A 21,701-nucleotide genomic window follows, 5' to 3' on the forward strand; every position below is an offset into this window, starting at 1 on the left:
AAAATAGCCTGAGTGACTCAGTACGACAAAGAAACAACCCATCACTGAAAAAAATAGGTCAGCGTAAATAATACTGACTGGGCCCACATGAAACTTTTAAACTGGCCTATCATTTTCACAAACTGGCATATGTGAAATAAAAGCCAGCGGGTGCCACTGCCACCTGATTCTCTCTCTGGAATGGAAACACTGGGTATCTTGTGTTGCTCATGACTTAACCATAAGCATGCTCTAATGCACTGCAATGAGGATGTTTGGCAAGGTACCATTTAATGGCTTTTAAGTAGGAGTGTGCTGTATAATTGCTTTTAGTTCAAGGTGATCCAGGACAGTAAAACATGAAGCTTCTAGTAGTATAGAGCATTTATTTGAAAAAAAATGGCTAGGAAATAAAAGGTTACCTTGAACTTTGTTTCACTTACTCATTTTGTAGGATTGTAATTACAAGGTCTGTGGCTTCTTTTTTCGCACTGAACAAGGAGGTAAAGTCTTACAAATATTTATGGCACAGATACTCAACAATCCTACTCCTGCCCTTTATACAGAAACCACACACAGTCCAAAATTACTAACCATCCATTTCAGTCATTTGCTGATATTTTGATATAAACTGCAAGTTTCTTGGGTGAAATGTCTACCTAGGGAAGACCCAGGTTCTGCCACTCTTCCTGGAAGATAATACCCATTGAAACCTAGCTATCTCTGAGGTAAAAAGTGAAGTCCTGTCTCTCACATGAGTTTTCCAGCTGATGTAAATGGTGACAGAATAAGATGTTAAGGTGCTACTTAGTAGCAGAAGCATGAGAAAATTTTGTCTTACTGCCTAAGGCAAATGTAAACCAAATTTTCCTTGGGAAGGTAGTAGACCAGATTCTAAGCTGGTGGAAAACAGTACAAGCCCATTAACACCACCAAAGGATGCACTGAATAATTTAGAAAAAGAAATCTATGATGCTGTGTGGCAGCACAAATTACATGGCTCGATACCAATTATTATCTCTATCATTCCTATTCCCGCCTTTCAAGGTATTATTTGCAGGTCTTATTCTAATCATGTAAATTTCCTCTTTTCTCAGCGGTTCAGGTAGGTTATTTTATATAGTGCTTAAACAGGAAATTAAAAACATTCACAACGAAATTCACTGTTTTCATGGTATCTTCCTCCACCATCATATACTCACTGAATGAGCCTCTTTTCCTGCTCTGCATTTTCAAAGGTGAAGAATGGGAAGGATACTTGAAAGAAGCTCAAAAACAAAAAAAAAAAAAAAAGGGAGAAAAAAGAAAAAGAAGTCCTATGCTGATAGGTTTATTTTTAGATTAATACTTAGCTGTTTACTTTTTCATTTGTATTTTCTGGCTGTCTTCCACAGGTTGTGTAGGGTACCTACTGTCCCTGTCTTTAGTTAGCACAAGCAAATTTCTAGTTTTTATGACATCCACTTAAGGATGCTCCCTGGTTCAAGGTACTGAAATTGTAGTCTAGAACAAAAAAACCCCACAAATGCAAAAATCCTTTCATTAGGGCAAGTGAAAAGCTATAGTAAAACCAAGGCTTTATTCAGTCCTCTAATACAATGAAATGCAAAATAGCAAGACCAGCTGGGTAACATTTTGAATAAATACATTTTAAAGGTATATTTGCCAGCCTGAGTTACTTCTGAGCCTACATTTTCAGCTGTTGGTCTATCTGTATAGTGACACTGTAACGGCTAAAGCCCTGGAGTCCTCTCTTCTGAGGGCTTTCTGTGAGAAGATTCTGCACTACAGCCATAATATTGCTTAAAGGTTATTGAAAACATCCAGTGCCCTTTGTGTAAGAACAGCTGCACCTCGATTACTGTTTTGGATCAGATGAGGACACTTCTGATGACAGCCTTCCAATTTTTCCCATTTATTGTGGTTTGGTTCAGGTCTTGGAGCACATGAAGGGGTTTTCTTTTGGATGAAACTAAACCAAAGACACACTTCAGCACACTCCCATCACTAATGGGTTTTCTGTCTATAAAACCAGATTAGAGCTGGTCCAAAGCAAGTCTCCTGACATGCACACTGTGTGGATGCTGGATCACCAGAACTCACTGTTTTGCTCTGCAGATGGGCTCTTGCTGGGCTAGGCTACTCATTAGTGTGTACTTACTATGTCTCATTAGACTCACATCCAAAGATAATGGCACATTCAAGAAATGATCTGAACAGGTAAGTGGGTTTGTTAGTGTAAAGGGTGTTCATGGGCATGTTTATGGACCTATTCAGTGCCTGTGGCATATATAAATCCAATTGCTATCTGTTGTATTATGTGTTCTAGGTCTGTTAACAGAAATACAATGCAAGTCAAAAAGGCTACGGAAAAATGTGAAACAGCCCTCAGATCAGACAGTCAGTGAAGATAATGAAGGCCATGACATGAAACAAGTGACATCTACAACTAAAATATATAGGGTAAGAAAATTCTTGTAATAGTTCATACAGTAGTGGTGATGTTTGAGCTGAATGTGGCTAGTACAGTGAATATAGAATACTTACAAACTCTCTGGACCTGTCTGTATTAATTAAAACTCCATCTCCCACCAAGTCAAGGAAATAGCTTGAGTATAGAAGTAGTTCTGATATTTTTAGTCAAAACTCAGTAAAGCATCTATAAAACCCATACAATATTTTTTCTGTGATACATATGTCAGGTATATATCACATACAGTGAGATGTGATATTAAAGTTTGAACATATAATAAAGTTTGAACATATAAACAAACATATAAATAAGTTTGAACATAATAATAAACCACACAAACTCATGCAGTTTAGAAGCATCACACATGTCTACTCTGCATAGTTCTATAGCAATCTCAGTGACAAGCAAACCTTTTGTCTGCTTGGTCTCCAAGTGTGAGAAATAGATGTATAGCTTTTGCCTAAAGCAAGAGATGCAAGATGATTTCTATGACTGCACTTCATGATGGGCTTTTTTTTTGCCAGTATAGGAGAAAGTAGAATTTACCCCAGAACAGCAGAACCTTCTTGATTACATCATGGATTCATACAGTAAACAACAAATACCACAGGAGGTGTCAAAAAAACTAGTAAGTGCATTGATTAATTCATTTTGAGATGCGGATAATGAAGCTGAGGATTACACAGCAGAAAATATTGGTACTCAGCATAAGTAGGTGTAGTAAGTAGCAGAGCAAACTATGGGTAAAAGCTTACAGTTAAAACATGCTATAAGTGGGGCAGAATCTCTTCCATTCAGTCAACAGTTAGACCACATCTTTATTTATCAAACTTAAATGCTAAGAAAAAGCTTTCAACTCTGGAAATACACTTTTATGCTCAAATCTAACCTTTGCTGACTGGAGCTTTGATTTTTGCACTGTCAGTATGGCAGTGATTTGAGTTGGACTTGCAGCCAAGCTTCCTTTCTATAAAGACACCAGCCTGGAAGCTTGATAATATTTCATTTTTTTTTAACACAAATTCCAAACATTTTCCAGGTTTGAATTTTTCTTTCATCCCCTCTTCTTTCCTTTTCCTCTCTACTTTCTAGAGGTTCAGTTTTCCCTTTAACTGCTCCCAGTTTTCTTGATAGGATGGTAAAGTTTGGGAAACACTGAGAAGAGGAAAAAAAGGGTTTAAAAGAGGGGGTTTTTTTTACAAAACTGTCATGTTCAATCTTAAGAAAAAAACCCCAACAAACCAAAACGACCACAGAAAATAATTTCCTAAGTCATTAATTTTGAAAACGAAAAGGAAGACACTTGCAGGGGGAGGATTGAATAACCCGTAACTAACTTGTGGAACTTATTTCCATGGGAAGTTGAGGAGGTCAAAACCAAAAATATATTAAAAAAAGAAATAGACAAATTCATGAATAACAAGGCTTTTGGTTAAATATTATGATACACATAGAACTTCTAACTCAGGAAGTGCCTAAATCATTGATTGCTAGACATGACATTGGAAGTGAGACACATATTCCAGAGGAAAGGACACTGTCTACTTCTTTTACTTCTTACATTGCCTTCCAAAATAACCTTTTTTTGACAACCATTGGAGACAAATTACAATGTTAGATGGACCTGTTGCCTGATCCACTCTAATAATTCTTGTATTTTATGCTCTTAAATGTGAAGTGACAATGAATATTAACAGATTTTGTTTGGTTTAACAGTTACATGAGGAATTCAGTGCTGAAGGAAATTTTCTGATTTTAACAGAAATGGCTACCAGTCATGTGCAGGTTCTCGTGGAATTCACTAAAAAACTACCAGGTATATCCAGTATCTTGGAGCAAATTTTGTTATTGCAAAATTTACGTGCCTTTCAGTTGCCATTTGGTGATTGTTGTGTACAGTTTGAAGACTATACAAAAATGCCACCTTCTCTAACACATATGCATTCTTCAGGAGCTGTCTAAAGAGGAATAATATGTTGAATAATTCAAACTCTGCCACTCTGAGATGTGGCAGTCTTTACCTATTGACAAACAAAATGCTCAGAGGAGGGGTTGTATCTCCAGAGAGATTTTATTTTCATATATCACTGCAGTGACAAATAGTCTGCTTCTAAATTACCACTAACACTTGCCAGACTCTGCTTCACTCTCTTTGCTGCTTTCTAGCAAAGTGTCTAGGTCATGACATCCACTGAATTGTGATTCCTAAACAAGAACTTTCCCTAGTTGGTGGCACCAATATTTATGGTCTTTGCGTGGTGTGTTATGGACAGCACTGAAAACCTGAGTTTATCATTAGTATTTTTTTTAACTCCCAAGTAGCTGTTACCTCAAGAGTGAACAATGGGCATGGTACAGGTTACTTGTAGTTAAGGAAGGTGCATTGTAACGCTTAGCTGTATGAAAACATTATTTTCCTGGTACTCCCATCATATCATCCCTTCCTCTGTGTGTCACAGTCTTGCTTCAAAGACTAGCACTGCAGTTGTAACTATATTTTTCATGCTAACTGGGATACTGGCTCACAGGAAATGAATAAAGGAGGAGCTTCATAACTGAATAATCTACTATTTTCAGTGTTGACTTAGAGTACATCTGGCAGGATTTATCATTTCATTGTCTACTTTATCTTTTACTGTGCTTTCTCACAGAATCAGGGTATAAGGTGGGTACCTGCATTGGCAAGTACAAGGAAAATTTCCCATGATCTTCAGCTCCCGGTTCTTCGTATTCACACAAGTCACCAAATTTCTCCTGATTTCTTCAGTGGGTTTTAGAGTCTTTCCCCTCCAAAAAGAGAAATGCATATTTAAAACACAGCAGGAAGCCTCTATGTGATATTATATTAGTCCGAAGGCAAGGTGAAATATTTAAAATTAGATGCTTCAAATGCTGATTTTTGCCATCAGAGCATGGAAAGGGCTGAAAGCAGCATGGCAGTGGGAGAGTCATACAGAGAGCTTGGGTGGAAATATGTCAGAAGATGTTAGGGAGCAGCATCAGGCTAGACAAAATCCCTACTCTTGGTTGTTCTACGCCAGTAGATTTTGCTTATCTTGTTCCTTTTAAAGTACCATGAACACTGAAACACAAGTCTAATGTTCATGAACTTCAGTGAGGTCCAAAATCTTTCATTTTCTGGAATCTGGGTTTCAATTTCCGCAGCACTTGGTAACCCTACTTACATCAACATCAAGGTTACACAGATGTGTAGCATCTCATGTGCAAAAACTTCAAGGACAGAAAGTAGCCAGGACTTTTCTGTTGATGCCTTACTTATATCTAACATCTTCCCAGGCTTCCAAACCCTTGATCATGAAGATCAGATTGCTTTGCTGAAGGGCTCAGCAGTAGAAGCCATGTTCCTCCGTTCAGCTGAGATCTTTAGTAGGAAACTTCCTACAGGACATACTGTCCTTTTAGAAGAAAGAATTCGCAACAGTGGTAAGTATCTTGCTTAATGAGGTAAAAACAAACCACACCATTGCACTTCTGTGTCAGTATTTTGCCCTTGAAAAGCTAGTAAAATTGTTTATTAGCGCTGAAACAGGTTTATCTGAATGTTGTTCTTTATATTAACTGGAACAAATCTAACTCAGCCTTCAGTCTAAAGGTCATAAGGTAAAGGTTTATTTATAAATACATTGCAAGTATTATGAATAATGCTATACCAAATAAACTCAGCACAAGTCTCAAATGATAAGCATGAAAGCAGATTAAGAAGAAATACCAGCATCTCAAATTAGTCACATAAAATAGCAATATTTATGTTTTCAAAGGCAATCACTATAAGGAGGAAAGAAAAAAAGATTTTAGGATATTACTGGAGATGACTGAAGGGAACCACCTATTCTTAGGGTCAGCTTGGTAAAATCGAATCACACTGCACAAGGTGCACAGAAGAATATAAACATGACATGTTCACAGTATGTTTTCTGCTTCTGAAGGTCCATCAAAGGCTCAGTGGCTATGATAAATTCTATTCATTCTAGACGTAAATCTTAATAATTATGAAAAGCCAAACAGGGCTGGATATTGTTTGTTCCTTAAAGAAGGCAAGGTCATGTTTTGCATTGTTTGGTATTCTTTGTGCTCCACTGATACAATACTCAATGAGTTGCCTTTTGCTGTATTGACCAGCAAACTTTATCCAACCTTCAGCTACTTATCATTCAAAATTCAAATGTGACAACTATTCTGAATCAAAGTCTGTCTATAGATTCTGGCTTCTGGCCTTCCTTTTTAATAGTCAGGAGAAGAGACAGGAGAACATTTAACCTCAATACTAGTCATAGAAAGCTTGAACTCAGTTCTGAAACAAAATCAGTAATGTGAAGGTACTACTGATGTATGCAAAATTAGGCCAATACTTTTGAAACCCTGAAAAGGAGTTAGGAAACTTAAGAATAACTAACTTGCTGAAGGTATGTATTTAGTTCACCTTAGCACATTCATTTCTAGGTTTATATTTTGCAATTTTTTATATTTCTTTCATTTTGATTTATTATAAGAGGCTATTGTTTGATGGACTGGAAATGGTGACTTCCAAAGTGATATGAATGGCTTCTGGCCCAGGTTCTGCAGGCAGAGAAGTATACCAAGAAGGCCAGAGATATTTCCTGGAAACTGTAATGTGTTGTTGTGGATCCAAATGTCTTCATTAAGAGATCTTTCTATCGGATTATAACCTAAATTTTTGATAAAAATAGGTCTTAGAGAAATGAATCCTTATGAATACATGGTTACTGAAAGCTTCTCTCCTCTAATCTATACAGCGAGTATTAACCTTCTTGTTCAAGGTGTCATCTGTTCATAAAAAATAGAAGCAGGAAATACCTTGATCCAGAACATTACATAAGCCATTATGTCATAACAATAATTTTTCCCTTACTCATAATTTTAAAATAGCCTCTTAATTCTTTGCAACTTCTGAGTCCAGATGAGATGCAATATTATGCTTTGCAAGTTTGTACTAGACTTAAAGATAGCATTTCATATCATAACATGACTAGCTGGAATACGACATTGTATCCTGCAGTAATATTTACCTGTCATGAAACAGATTTTAAAAAATAGCATTTTGTGTAGAAGAAAATTTCAAGACAAGTAACAATTTAAAATGTGGTATTATTTATTCCAAAGGAAGTTTTCCTGAAATTCTTTTTTTTTGTGGAGAAAAAAACCCTCTAAAGTAAATTAAAAATTAGTTCTGGATCAGAAGAAAACCTGGGCTGAGTAGTTCCCAAGGAATGAAACACAATATTTTTTTTAGTGCATATATATACACATATATATCTTATTGCTCTTGGAAAAGGCTCTCCAAAACATCTTCCCTCAAGCCAGGATCAAGTTGGGGACATACAAGGAAATACTGCAGCCAGAATTTCTCCCTCCCTATATTACAGGAGAATAATCCAGTTTACTTGCTTCTGGCTGCATTCTTTCCTTCTATTAACAGCCAGAATACAGGACAAAATACCCTTTTCCATGTGATTTCTTTCTCCGGTCTGTGCAAATTCAAGCCTACTTAAAAACATTTTCCTTGGCTGCACTTAATGGGGCTGTGACAGCAAACAACAAAAGCAGCTTGTAAATCTTTACATTTGTAGCAATTTTAACTTAATTGTTGTTGCCAATGCTCCCAGATGTCACTCAAAATTTTCAGAGTCTCGCATTTTGGACTGACATTGTTAAAGCCTATCTGTCAACCTGGCAATGTCCCTTCCATGAAAAGACTTAAATGTGTTTTTTAAATGCCCTTCTTCCTATGGTTTCAGTACTGGTGACTGCCTGTCACTTAGTGGTATCACTTCCTCTGCACTGAAAATGCAAGCAGATTGGTTTATAAGAGGAAGGACTTTTACTAGATAGGTTTGACTCTCCCATGTTTCCCAAGTGTATTTCTCAGTGTTCACTGAATTTTCAGAGGAATCATGTTCATCATCACACATGCTACCTGAGTTTTTTGGTTTGACTTTAAGAGCCTGCATTGGTGCAATTTTTCTACACATTTTGTCTTAGTTTAGGATAAATTCCAGAATTACACACTTAGACAAATTGAATAATTTAAAATTGTTTAAAAATATCTACTACTGAAACAGCTTATTTTTGTGGTTTAAATCCTGGTCATTTTCAGGTGTCTTGCATTGAAACAAAATGAAAGGAAGGCATCCAAATTCTTCTGCTATCATTGCTTACGCATACAGCTTTCAAAAATACTGAATACACAGTTCACATCCCTGCATGTCATAGGACTCAACACCAGGGCTCTGGGTTGAATAATAGCTTGTACCAAATGTGATATTAGGGTAGAAACCTAAGCACCCTCTTCTAGCCTTAGACAGTAAGGACAAATGCTACTAAAAGCTGCAGTTGGCCATTATCATGTTCAAGAGGTAAGACGGGTCAGAAGAGATTAAACCGAAGTCAAAGAAGAAAACCCAAGAGAATTACACATAAAATTGAAGATAGGGACTTTGTTTTTTACATACATTTCACTGAAAATGAAGACTAAATGCAGCAAACTGAAACACCCTGCAAAGACCATAGAGAGCAGCAGAGGAAGTGCAATGAGTTAGGTGAGTTTAGAAGTTAAATTTATAGGTAATGAATGAAGAAGAAGCATCAGGATTATTTATGGCTCCTAGTGAGATCCTAAACACTGTCAGGTCATCAGCCATAAATGACTGCTGCTAGTCAGAACGTCTGTCCACATATTTCTAAGTGCAGACAAATGTCTGAATGTCACATAAGTCCTATTGTCAAGCCTTGATGTCTGTATCCATAAAATCAGGGAGGGAGGTGGGGATCCTGCCTAAAAGTCACAAGCTGTCCAGATTTTTGTCATCTGCCACCATGTCCACTTCGAAGCTGCTCTCATCTATTAATATTTATGCCTTCCTTGGTCTGATTGTATGGAACGGATATTTTTTTTTTCCTGATAAAGAAGCCAGAGATCTGGTGGTGATGACCTTTGAGCGTTAGCAGCATTCATTTTTATTCTCATGCCAATGAGGTGTATTTTTATTTCTTAGATTGAGCATATTGCTCAAGTCCTGGTGTATCTCAACGCCTGCCTTTGTTTGTGCCCTGATGGTCTTTCTCCATAAGGTGTTATGGAAATTCTTTCATTAGCTGCTCCTGAGACTGAAATTCTTAATGAGAAATACAGACATTTTGTTTAATGTTAATGAGAGCTTGTGCCACTTACTCATCTTATTTGATACTTCACTACACATACACCACCTTGTGACTGATTGACTCATTTTGTGAAAGGCTGACATCCTAGTAATTTAATGCTTAGATTTTTTCTGTTATTTTGAAAGCAAATTCTCCCCATTACTAAGCAGTACAATATTTTTAAAAAACAGTGCTGAGATACTAAATATTTTCTCAGTCAGCATTTATAGCTTGTTTTCCTAAGGATGCTGGCTTTCAGTGGTCATGAAGAGACACAGATTTTTATTTCATCATTTTATCTACAGAGCAGTTCTACTAATTTCAGTATATGGGAATAAGATACTACCTGATATGGACAGAAATGGAAGAATCTGGACCCAAATTTTCAGTTGGCAGCAGGACACCTGACATTGTGAAATATACTGTTGTCTTCCTGGATGGGTTACAGGTGCTGAAGTACAACAAGATCCAAGGAAAAAAGAAACAGCCAGAATTTCAAAGCACTGGCAAGAGGCCACCTTTTGCCCTTGAATGTGGGATACAAAGTTCCATTGATTTGGACAAGAGACTCCTGCAACCAAAGGCAAAATTTGACACCAGAACAATGGATACCTAATCACTTCCATTGCCTTTGGCTTTTATTATTTGATTATTAGTACTGAGTAACAGTGGTGCTTGAAAACCCCATTGCGCTGTGGTTTGTGCAGAGAAACAAAATGAAATGATCTTCACTGCGAGTCCCAAGTGTCTAACCCTCCAAATAGTCATGTACATCCACATGGAAGGAGACTCTTACCATCCTGTGACTTGACCCAAAACTGGTGCACTGTCCAAAACATTTAGAAGTTTGAACCACCTTAAATTGAAGGCTATAGGAAAGAGCTTTTCTGTTCATATACAGTCCTGCACAATCTACCACACCGAGTTAGCCAGTGCCATGTTCCTAAGTTACAAATTAAATTGTTAAAAGTGTTTAAACGGTATCTACAGAGTTAATTTATACCCATGAAAACAAGAACAGATGTCAGGAGATCCAATGTCTTTTATTCTGCATAAGTGTGCTTCTCCAGGCTAAAAACTTATTTAGATTCGACCTATAAAGACTAGCTCAAGGCAGTGCAGATGCTGCTGCTGTGTGCCAGACTGCACTTCTCTCCTGACTGCAGGCACCCAGGCCACTGCCAAAGGATGGTACATGGCAAAGTCATTTGTATCCTCCTTGCAAGTTTGGTTTGCTTGGTTTTGGGTTTTGTTTGTTTGTTTGTTTTTCTTTTTAATTAAGGTTTCTTTGCTTGCAATGATGGCTTCACAGTGGTCCTATTGATTGCTTTTGAGAAGATGGATTTTTGCTATCCTGATTGTCAGTTCTCCTTGGCACATGTTAACCTCTCATTTAAGTCGGCCATTTAACCTCTACAAATTATGTCATGTGCACATGCTCTGGTGTATCTTCTCTACTGGTTAGATTTTCCCCTTTTCAGCTTTCAGCATCAATAGGGTGAACTTGGTCAGTGTTTAAAGAGCCACTGATGGATTTGAATAGCTTAGAAGGGATCACTCATAAGTAGAATGGAAAGCAGTTCTGGTAGATGAAACACTGTGAAAGATATAATTTTGCAAGTAATTATTTTATTTTCATAAAACAGCTACTAATATACCCTTCATTTCATAACCACTGGCACCTCCATGTTTATCAAGAAAAGATCTCTTTATCCATATGAATCACACAGTGCTAGTTACTGTTAATTAGTACTGACTCTCAAGGTTTCTTCTTGCAAGATTCTATTCACTTTTACTGAACAGCCAAAATAGAAGAGAGAATACTATCTCAAAAAGCTGGCAATACTGACTCGATATCACAGTAAAAACATCTATTCCAGGATTACCTTAACCAGGTAATTATTTATGTCCTGAAACTGCAAACCTTATGAAAGCAACAGTCACCTTACCTTCAGAGAGAAATCATAGGAACAAGACCCTAAAAAAGGTGAGGTCTGAAACAATGCTGTGTCTTGAGCTACAGATAGGAATGAAATTGTGCAACTAAGGGGTGCTGAATGAATAATGCTTATGGGTTTAAATCTGGTCCAGCCTAATGCTCATTAAAGCTAGTATCTCCCATTGACTACACTGGGGTTTACAGACAGTTGTGCATTAACATAGCAAAATCAGTCAAATGAATTGCAGTATCTTCCACAGATGATAGAGGTTAGAAATCTATGTAATTCAAAATGATGCACAATGCAACATGAAGGAGGAGCATGCTATAATGCTGCATGAAACAATATTTTTGAAACCTTTTTGGAAAAAAGTTAAGAAGGAGGCACCATTAACACTGACCAGGAAGCTCTGCCTAACTGACACAGTACTGCGCGGGGCTCTTGTCTGATCTAAATAAAGAGGGTTAGATGGAGCTAACTTTTCTGTTCTCATTGAGGCCAGAAATATAACTTTATCTATTTGATTTTTTTTCCCTCTTGGAGCATGATTTGTAACAATGACATTTGAAATCATATAATTCATTTCTCCTTTAGCCTTTCCACTTAGAAGAACCAAATCGCCTTTAATTCTTTTTCTGATTGGAATCGAAGTGACAACATCTTGTACAGTAGACAAGAAAAAAAAAGCAAGAACTACAAACATCTGTTTCCTGCTTTTTTGCTTCCGGGTGGAGTTTATTAAATCTAACTGAAGCATTTTCAATCACATTAGAAAACAGCCCCCTCTTGTGATGGAACAGCAGTTTCTGTAACATGTATATAGGATGATGAAGTAACAGAGAAACTCCAGCAGAGATGCATGAGGGTGAGACTAGTAACCAAGAAAAAATTCCATTATCCTGGTCTCAAAATTGCTCATTTTGTATCGTTTCATTCATAATTGTCTTGTGACATGTATCTGTTTAAAGATTGCAAAGTTCTGTTCTCTTTAGTAAAAGCAGTAAATCAGTTGCATTGCTGAAACATCCCATTTTCACTTCCTTTCCCCTCTTCTGTTTTATTTTATTTCTCTGTTTGGAGTACAGTAATGCAGAGAAGCTCTCTACTATAATTTCATTTGCTTCCACATCTATATTCATTTTTTGTTTCATTCATCCATGCTTTAGTTTCTTAATGTTAGATTATAAGCCTTCTGGGGCAAGGATTGTTTTACTGCATGCTTATACACTGCCTGGACCAGTGAGGACCTGAATTAGTTATTCCACACCCTGTTCACAAGCATCAATTTCATCCCACTTCTACCATACTGACAGTAGGACTTGAGAAGCTTTGTGGTCAGCAAAACAATGAATTCATCCAGCTGAAAACTAACCTGACCCAAAAAAAAGAGAAAAAAAAAATCAAATGATGAATATGAGAAACAAATGACTGGAGTCTTACTCACAGCCCACTTCCTCCCATTTCCTGTCTGCTGCCAAGATGATTGTGCTGAGCGGCATGCTACCTTGCACAGAGACTTCTAAAAATATCCAGTTTGTCTTGGACTTTTCTCATGTCATTGCTAAGCTATTCACTTCCACGAAAGGAATTAATTTGCTCTGCTTTAGGCCTCAGCTAGTCTTTTTTTTTTTTTTTTTTCTTGTCTATGAATCTCTTCTAGAGACATGTAAACTTTAAGACTTTGGTGTGTCATATGTGTTCCTTACATATGTCATCTTGTAAGGAACTTTGGCATTTAAAACTGCCCAAGAGAGAGACAGGCGGTTCCCCAAAAGTTAGCAATAACAAGTGTTATATGACTCGTTTGCTCTGTGTAAAGCTCCAGCTGTGTTACCAACTGCCACAGAACGAGCTGACCCACTTCATATATATATCTGCTTAATTGACTTAGTCTTAGACTCTTCTCAGTAGTGTTGAACTTGTTACAAAAACAAGATTCGTGGTTTGTAATCTGAAGTGAACACAGGTAGCTCATGCCACATGTTTAAACACATTGTTCAGCCACAAAATAAACCACACCCTGCAAGACCATACTTACTGTTGGGACACAAAACTATTCCACTGATTGAAGTTAAGTTCTCACTGTCACAGCAAAATGTGACTGTTTCATAGTTAAGTCAAGTGACTTTATGTTTCCTTTCTTTGAGTTCCACCTGCCGAGTTTCATTTTTAATTTCCCCTACTGGAGGCACTCCAAAACTCATCAGTCCTGGACTTCAGCTTTGTGTTATATACAACACTCAAAACTGCATTATTTCATGCGGTTTCCACAGCAAGTTACAAAGGCTTCTCCTAGAACAGCTCAAAATTAAGAGTAAAATGACAAGAAACCCTATGGCCCTCATCTGCAGGAACAAAAGAGGTTTCCATCCTTTCAGCCAAGGAAGGCCAAAAGGCTCTTGCTGCAGAACCACTGGTTTGGATGTCTACACCGCTTCAGAGTTGCAAGCAGCCATTGTCAACAGTCTAGTGGCTGCTCTGAGTGACTCACACACTATTTAAAATAAAAACCATTTGATGTCACAGGACTTACTTCTCTTTTACACCAAAAAGCAGAATAGAGTACATCTGTAATTTAAGGCTAAGTAAGAACATCGTGACCTAATGACACAGTCGGTAAGAGGAAGCCCCATTGGCTTGTCGCAGTTTGGTAACCCCAAAGGGTTTCGCTGATGGTGAGAGAATCACATGATCCCATCCTTAAATTGGGCTGAATTTTAATTATTTATGGCTCTGTACTTTATAATAACACTAGTTTATGCTTTAAGGTAGTAGTAGTTGCAAGCAAGTTGATCTTGGACTACAGGTAATCCTAGACCTAGCTAAAGTTTCAGGCTACATAAAAGGAGCAATTAAGTCTCTTTATGGAGACAACTGAAGCAATTGCCCAAGGCAGTTAGCTGTAGAGTTAGGCTAGAATTAAACCATGGAAACCCTGAGAGGTTTCCATATAACTAATGTAAAGATAGGGAACGTGGGGACTGTTTTGCAAAATGTGCATCCTGGAAAGAGAAGACAGCTAGAATATTAGCAGACAGCAAGAAAAACACGCATGAGACTCGTCCTGGAGAGCTAGACAGACAAACCTGTAGCAGAAAAAGAATTGCTTGAAAGACAGACCTTGAAACCATCCGAAAATAAATTGCCAGTGCTTGCCTGTTTCTACTCTGATCTGGAAAACAAGAATGTGATTGCACTTTTGTAACTAATTGTCTTGCATCAGGCCTCATTTATGCAGTAAATTTCTCCCACCAAGACAGTCAAGGCTTCAAATACTAAATAATTGCTCTGTAGCAATAAACCAGATTATGTCAATAATTTTAAAATAACATTTTTTTTCTCTCACAGGTATCTCAGATGAATTCATAACTCCCATGTTTAATTTTTATAAAAGTATTGGAGAGTTGAAGATGACACAGGAAGAATATGCGCTGCTGACAGCCATAGTTATCCTGTCACCAGGTAACTTCTCATCCAAAATTAAATATTAGTGGTTTTGGAAAGAAAGCATGAGGAGTGTGACCTGAGACTTGTAAAAACTTACATTCTATGAGAGTAAGTGAACATACATGCGTATTCAGTATATTCAGTTGTTAAACCAGAAAACAAGCACACAAATCCAAACTCCCAATGTCCTGCTACACCATCTGGTTTTGCATACAAGGAAGAAAAGTGCATAAATTCCCTGTTTAAAAACATTACTGGTATCTCTTCACTGCTTACCATGACAGGCTTCTTCCTTCAGAAAATCCCAGAGGTGGTTACATGCACATCACTACAGACCATTGTGGAATGTTACATTTTTTAGAGGGAAATTGGGAAACACTATAACTTAGAACAGAGAATGGCAGTGAAGGTCTTCAGCCTTTATTGAACAAACACCAGCTGTCAAGAGCAGAAGGACAGTAGCAAGTTGCCCTCTTGACTATAAAGTGTTGGAAACTGACCTTTCAGAAGTATTGGGACAATAGCATCTCAGCCCTGATTACAGGCTTTGCTATAAAAACTAATTCTTTGACAACACAAAACTAACCAGCTTTGCCTACAAAATATGGAGAAATTGTATAGTGCCTCAAACAAAATCACTATCATAGGAATGGGGGAAGCCTGATGCTTCAGGACAAAAGACAGACACAGGTTTCCAAATCAGGTTTCATAGGAGATGGGAAAGTGAAGCAATTCCATCACTCTTTGAGTCAGTGTGGCTCAGGAAATTTTTTTTATGTGGAAAATTTCAGTGACAAAAACCCCATCCTCCTCTCTTCCTCCCTCTCCAGATACCCAAACACATATTTCCATATGAACAAAATAAAAAGACAAGTATTTTCTAACAAAGAAATTTCATCTGAGGATGAAGATGTTTGATTTGTCCCTGGTGACCTGCACGTACACTCTTCTCTACCAGGCAAATTCACCAGTTGTACTCCACCTCCAAGAACTTACGCTGTGCTGCTCAGTTGTTGCAATGCATCACAGGGCAGACTCAGGTGCAGAACTGCATTGGGAGATGACGATAAAACCCCAGAGAAACATTTCTGAGTTAAAACTCTTCAGTTTTTGAAAAAGTTGATAGTTTTCCCTAGCTAGAAGTGGGAAGCTTTCATGAAAACCCCAAATCAAAAATACAAGGTTAAGCATTTTTATTGTCCCTTAATTTGAAAATAAATATTCTTGGTAGGTGTAAGCATCAGTGCCCATATTTTAATATTTTAATGTTCATTTATCAGTGTAAATATTGACATTGTATCAGAGTATTTGTTAATTACTTCTTTTCTTTTAAAACCATAACCAGATCGACAGTACATAAAGGACAGAGAGTCCGTGGAAAGGCTTCAAGAACCCCTGCTGGATATTCTACAGAAATTCTGCAAACTTCACCACCCAGATAACCCTCAACACTTTGCATGTCTTCTGGGCCGTCTGACAGAATTGCGGACATTTAACCATCATCATGCAGAGATGCTGATGTCATGGAGAGTGAATGATCACAAATTCACACCTCTTCTCTGTGAGATCTGGGATGTGCAGTGATGGAGACTTTTTATTTTAGGAGAAATATTTTTTTAAAGGACCGCATAGCAGTTATTTTCATAGAAAAATATCCCCCAGTATGTTAAATTTTCTTTACTGCATTTTTATAGAAACATGCCATGGATTCATAAAAGTCATTTTGTTCACTATACACAGAATATTGTGTAGCTATCAGATCTTCACACGTGAGAATAACTTTCTCTGTATTTATATTCTCTGATCACAGAGTCTGCTAGCTCCTCAGAGGAACCCTGTTAATTCCTGCTGCAATTAAACTGATTGCAGTTACAGTTCCTCTTGACAAATGGGGAAATACAGGTTTCCATTCATAGTTTTTCACGGCGGTGTTTTTGTGCTTGGCTTCCATTAAAGAAGGTGTTCCAGACATTTACGGTTATAAGCCAGCTGAAATGGTTAATGCCAGTCATTTGCTGTTCAACTGTGAAATGTGTTCGTGTAAGATGTGCAAGACATTATTTCTTCAGAAGATGAAAAATTATGTAATGGGGAAAAGACACACAGACACAAAAAAAATCCCTTTTCACAATATAAACATGTAACTTCATTTGCATTATTATTTCAAAGTAAAAATTATACAGTATCTGTGCTTTGTGAAGGTGTATCATGGGTTATTTTGCTTTACGACTGACTGTTGGCGCTTAGTGGCTCTGAAAAACACCATCAGCAAGCATCTCCCAAGAAGGCAGATGTGCCCGGAGGCTGTGTGGGGCGGGGCGGGTCCCTGATGCCAACAGGGGCTGTAGGCAGGTGGGTGGTTTTCTTGTGCCTGGGTCTGCTCCCAGCAACGTGACACCAGGCGGCTGGGACACCGATGTGCCGACCCCGTGGTCCTCCAAGCAGCGGCCCCGCACTGCCGGCAGCGCCAGGTGCACAGGGGAGGACGCTGGGGCAGGAACAGCTCTTCGCCCTCCTGCCAAAGGCCTCTTTGGACGTAAGCTTGTCCGCGGGCAGGGGCTTCCCCTGACCGCCGTGCACCCAGCACCCTGCCCCCCCCGCCCGTGCCCAGACCTGCCATCGCCACGCCAGGGAAGCACAACTGCTTCCAACCGCAGCTGGTGACACAAAGAAGGGGACGTTAAGGCTCGTGCGTTCCTGGCAGCCAAGCGGCCCGTGGGCGGGAGGGCCATCTGCCGCGCCGCCTCAGCGGGGGGGGCACTGACGCCTGACCCGGCCTCCGTGGGGCCTGACGGGGAAAGGGGCCCGACTGCCAGCGGGGCCGCGACCCTGCGCCCTGCACCGCCTCAGAGGACGCGTCCCTGGGGGCGGCCGGAGGGGCAGCTCCGCTACGCAGGCCCTTCACCTAAACCGGCGGGGGTCCGGTGGAGACACCCGAGCTGCCCCCGGATAAACCGGGGGCCCCGGCAAGCCCCGAGGGGCCGCGGCACCCCCCGCAGCCGCTTGAGGGCCGGGCAGTGCCGCGGATCCGCGCCAGGTGCGGCGGGCGCCCCGCCCCGCCCCGCCCCGCCCCGCCCCCGCCCCGCCCCGGCCCGGCCCCGCGGGCGGTGATTGGCCCTTTCGAACGGAGCGGCCGGCGCGGCGCGGCGCGGGGAGGGCGCCCTGGTGCGCGGAGCTGGGCGGGGGGCAGCGTGGTGTGGTGGCGGCTGTCGGTGAGTACCGCGGGGCACGGCCCTGCTGCCATGGAGCCGGGGAGCGGGAGGGGAGGGTGGTGGTGTGCGGCGGTGTGCGGCTCCCCCCGCTCCGCACCGGGGAGTGGCGGTACTCCGGAGCGGGCCGGCGGGGGAGGTGAGGGGCGCCCGAGCGGCGGCGGCGGGTCCGGCCGCGCGTGGGGATCGGGACGCTGCCGCAGGGTCCCGCTCGCGTCGGTGTATGAGGCGTGCAGCCCCGGGGCGGCGGCACTCGGTCAGTCACGGCTGTCTGTAGGGACAGCGCTGAAAAGGGTTGGGCAGCGGACGTCGCGGGGAGCGTCGTGCAGCGGGGACAGCCCCGGTGTTGGGCTCGGCTCGGTCACCCTGCCAGGGGCGGCCGCTCCCGCCCGGCCGAGGGAGTCTCTCTGGCACGGGTGTTGAAAGTGAAGTGCCGCGAAACTTACCTTGGAGAAGGGAGAGGGGAGAGTTTTTGCATAACAGCCTTCAAACCTGTCTCTCCTGCGCCTCACGCCAGCGTCTGGGGATGCGGTGCTGTTTTTGTAGGAAATTTGCCCTAGTGCTCTTGGCTGAAATACTCATTCATATTGCTTAGTAAGCTGAGAAATGTCTGGCCGCTTTCTTTGCCCAAAAGCTGGCTGTATTCCAGGGATGCTGTGTGTCACCTTTGGCATAGTATGAGATCAAGACATGGGAAAATGTACATGTATACCTTCTGGACCTATAAGACCTAGCTGGCCTATGCATTTGTAATTCTAAATGTACTGGGTGGACCTTTCATAATAAGACTGGATTTGATATTTAAATCATAATAAGCTCTTCCTGACTGTGGCTAGCCAGCAGCCTGCTGCTGGGACAGCAAGTGATGCTCCCCTCAGTGTAGCTTTGCTGGAAGAAGTGTGGACTGGAAATGGGAGGGAGAGAAGAGTTTGTGTGAACGTGTCTCATGTTAACCAGCCTCTCCCCAAACTGGATGCTCCTGTGGTAAAGGAGCCGTCTGCACATCTGCGGAGATGCCAGCTGCTGAGACGGAGCACTCCTCCCTGATTTCAAGTGGGTTTCCCTGCCCTGACAGGTGAATCCGGGGCCTTGGCTGCCCTTTGGAAGGGGACAGCGGGCTCACTGCCATGTGCTTATGTGCGCTGTCACACAGAGGTGTGTGGAAAGGCAGTCCCTGAGGAAAGCAGTCAGCGTGCCTTAATGTGATGAGTTCGTTGCCACCTTAAAGCCCATCACCTTGGACTGACTAGTCTGGTTCTTTCTCTTTCTTACCTCTGAGGCCTCCCCAGGGAAGCAGAGCTGCTGACTCAGTAATGCAACAAAAGGGCTCTGTAATTGCTGTAGCCAGAGTAACACTCTGCTCTGTGGCTGTCTCTTGTTGTGCCTGCCTCTTCTGCATGTTAGGATATATGTACCAAAAAAAGTCTTGGCTGTCCTGCAGTAGGTTTCAACAGATACTAACTTGACAGCTTCTTTCATTGCAGAATGTTTAAAAACGTGGGTTTCAGTAGGCACTGTCAAGGCTAATCTACACTTTCCAGCTGCTTTGGGTTAGTCTGTTGTGACTGTCTTTGGGTGTTGATGGAATAGAAGATGACGTGTTATATATCTTAAATATAGGGTAAAGATGTAAAAGTGTTTCTACCCAAGTTTTTTTTTTTAATGAGTCTGGGAACCTAAGGCTTTTTAATGAATCTGTAACTCCCTGTAGGTTCAACTTAAGCTAGGTCAATGGCTGCTTCATGTATGTTTTAGGTATCTGTGGAGTTGTGGATTGTTTTCTTTTTGTTTCTCTGTAAACTCTGCAGTCAAGTAAAATGGGACTTGGACTCGGTTCATCTTGTGCTATAGAATGGCTTGTAATTAGTGTAGTGTGTCTTGCTGGTTGCGCCTCACTGAATGATACTAACTGATACTAAGCAGACTATCTTGTGTAGCATCTCAGAGCATGTGTTCAGCACCCTGAAGTATTTGTGGAAAGTGCTTTAGTATTTGCTGACTTTGCTGTTCCTCAGATTGCCTGGGGGCAAAGTGGTGGGCATCTCTCTGGAAAGCAGAGGCAGACTGTGGTCTTGTGAGGCTGCCCTGTGTGGGTTATGTCTGGGGTGTGTCTACACCCCCTTTCCTGAGAAATGCCTGTCCCTATGACACGTGTCAGTAGATAGGTATATTTTTCTCACCTCTCTTTCCTAATGTCAATCCATAGCTCTAGCCCTTTATTGGAGGTTTGGCAGTTGGCCAAAGGCAGCTCCTGCCTTCCCCAGTGTATCATTTGGGGCTGACCGCCTGTCTCACAGTAAATCAGTGTCGCTGTATTGATCAGGCTGTAAGGTGCTACTAGGTGGCATTTCTCCTCCCATCCCATGGCAGCAGAAGTGCCAGCAGAAATAAGGTGTTTTCTGAGAGTGATGCTGGTGGTGGGGGACCTCTGTTTTTGCTGAGCTTGGAACTGGGCTGGTTGCTACCCTGGCTAGAAGGCGCTTGCAGGTTTCCGGTGCTTCCCCTGTTTTAAGGGGTGAAGCAGGTAGAGACCCCTCCTAGGGACCTCAGAGATATCAACTGGCCTGGAAATGGGAATGGCATGGCCTAAGGCTATGCATGGGACATGACACAGTGTGTTTTCAGTTTGGGGTCTTTTCTTTCACAGCTGTGATCCTTGAATACCAAATGCCTGCTGAATGAAGGTGAGTTGATAAAACTGGCATGTGTAGAAACTGATTCAGTTCTAGCTGGAGCTGCCCGAATTCAACATCAAATACTTGCTTCATTCATTATGTACAGTTTTTTGATGCAGGGAACCCAACTGGTTTTGGAAGAAGTCAGATTTGGTTATGACTCTACCTGGTATTGCAGTATTCACCTCCCCACAGCACCTTCTGCATCTTTACAGGCTGACTACTTGAAGGTGGCAGACTTCTGGGTCTTCTCATCCCATGCCTCTCCCTGTAAGTGATAAGGCTACATTAATCTGTATTCCCTGCAATCTCAGAGCTGGACTGTTTGGGATCTGAAAATGGATAATTCTTACTATGCTAATTTTTCAAAATTCGTTCAGGATAATCTGTATCATCAGAGGGGTTTTTTGTTAAGGGTTATTCACATGTCCTAATAATAAGTGAAGCCGTTTGACTTTCTAGAGAGCCCTTTGGCATATGGACTTACAAAATAACTTGTTTTAGAAGAACAGGCCCTTGAAGTTCAAGTGCCACCATTTTCTTCAATCTCATCTTTTTATAATTTTTTTTAGACTATTTTTTGTTAGGCATGCCACAAAACTGCAGATGCTGAGCATTCTTGTGATATCTGCTGTGTGAATATTTTGCTTTGTTCGTGTTTTGAGTGCTCCCTGTGAATTAGGCTGCCTTTTGTTTTCTCTTGGCAGATAGTATGCTAGAGCTCTTGTTAGCCTATATGGAGCTCCTTATTTTAATGAGACCAACTTCTTTACTGGCTGTTCTGCTGTTGTTTTATTTA

At 40.9% G+C, this 21,701-nt stretch overlaps 1 protein-coding gene across 6 annotated transcripts in view; it reads left to right on the top strand.

Annotated features, from left to right (window-relative positions):
- NR1H4 (nuclear receptor subfamily 1 group H member 4) overlaps positions 1 to 17,203 on the top strand; it is a 42,982-nt gene extending 25,779 nt beyond the window's left edge. For all 6 annotated transcript variants that reach the window (XM_074870844.1, XM_074870848.1, XM_074870843.1 and 3 more), the window contains 6 exons: positions 2,309 to 2,442; positions 2,982 to 3,080; positions 4,169 to 4,268; positions 5,750 to 5,896; positions 14,920 to 15,033; positions 16,364 to 17,203. In XM_074870844.1, the coding sequence (XP_074726945.1) occupies positions 2,309 to 2,442; positions 2,982 to 3,080; positions 4,169 to 4,268; positions 5,750 to 5,896; positions 14,920 to 15,033; positions 16,364 to 16,602 (833 nt within the window). In that variant the 3' untranslated portion in view covers positions 16,603 to 17,203. The remainder of the gene's footprint in view (positions 1 to 2,308; positions 2,443 to 2,981; positions 3,081 to 4,168; positions 4,269 to 5,749; positions 5,897 to 14,919; positions 15,034 to 16,363) is intronic.
- The last annotated feature ends 4,498 nt before the right edge of the window (positions 17,204 to 21,701 follow it).

The sequence above is a fragment of the Strix uralensis genome, chromosome 5, assembly GCF_047716275.1.
Source record: "Strix uralensis isolate ZFMK-TIS-50842 chromosome 5, bStrUra1, whole genome shotgun sequence".
NCBI lineage: Eukaryota > Metazoa > Chordata > Aves > Strigiformes > Strigidae > Strix > Strix uralensis.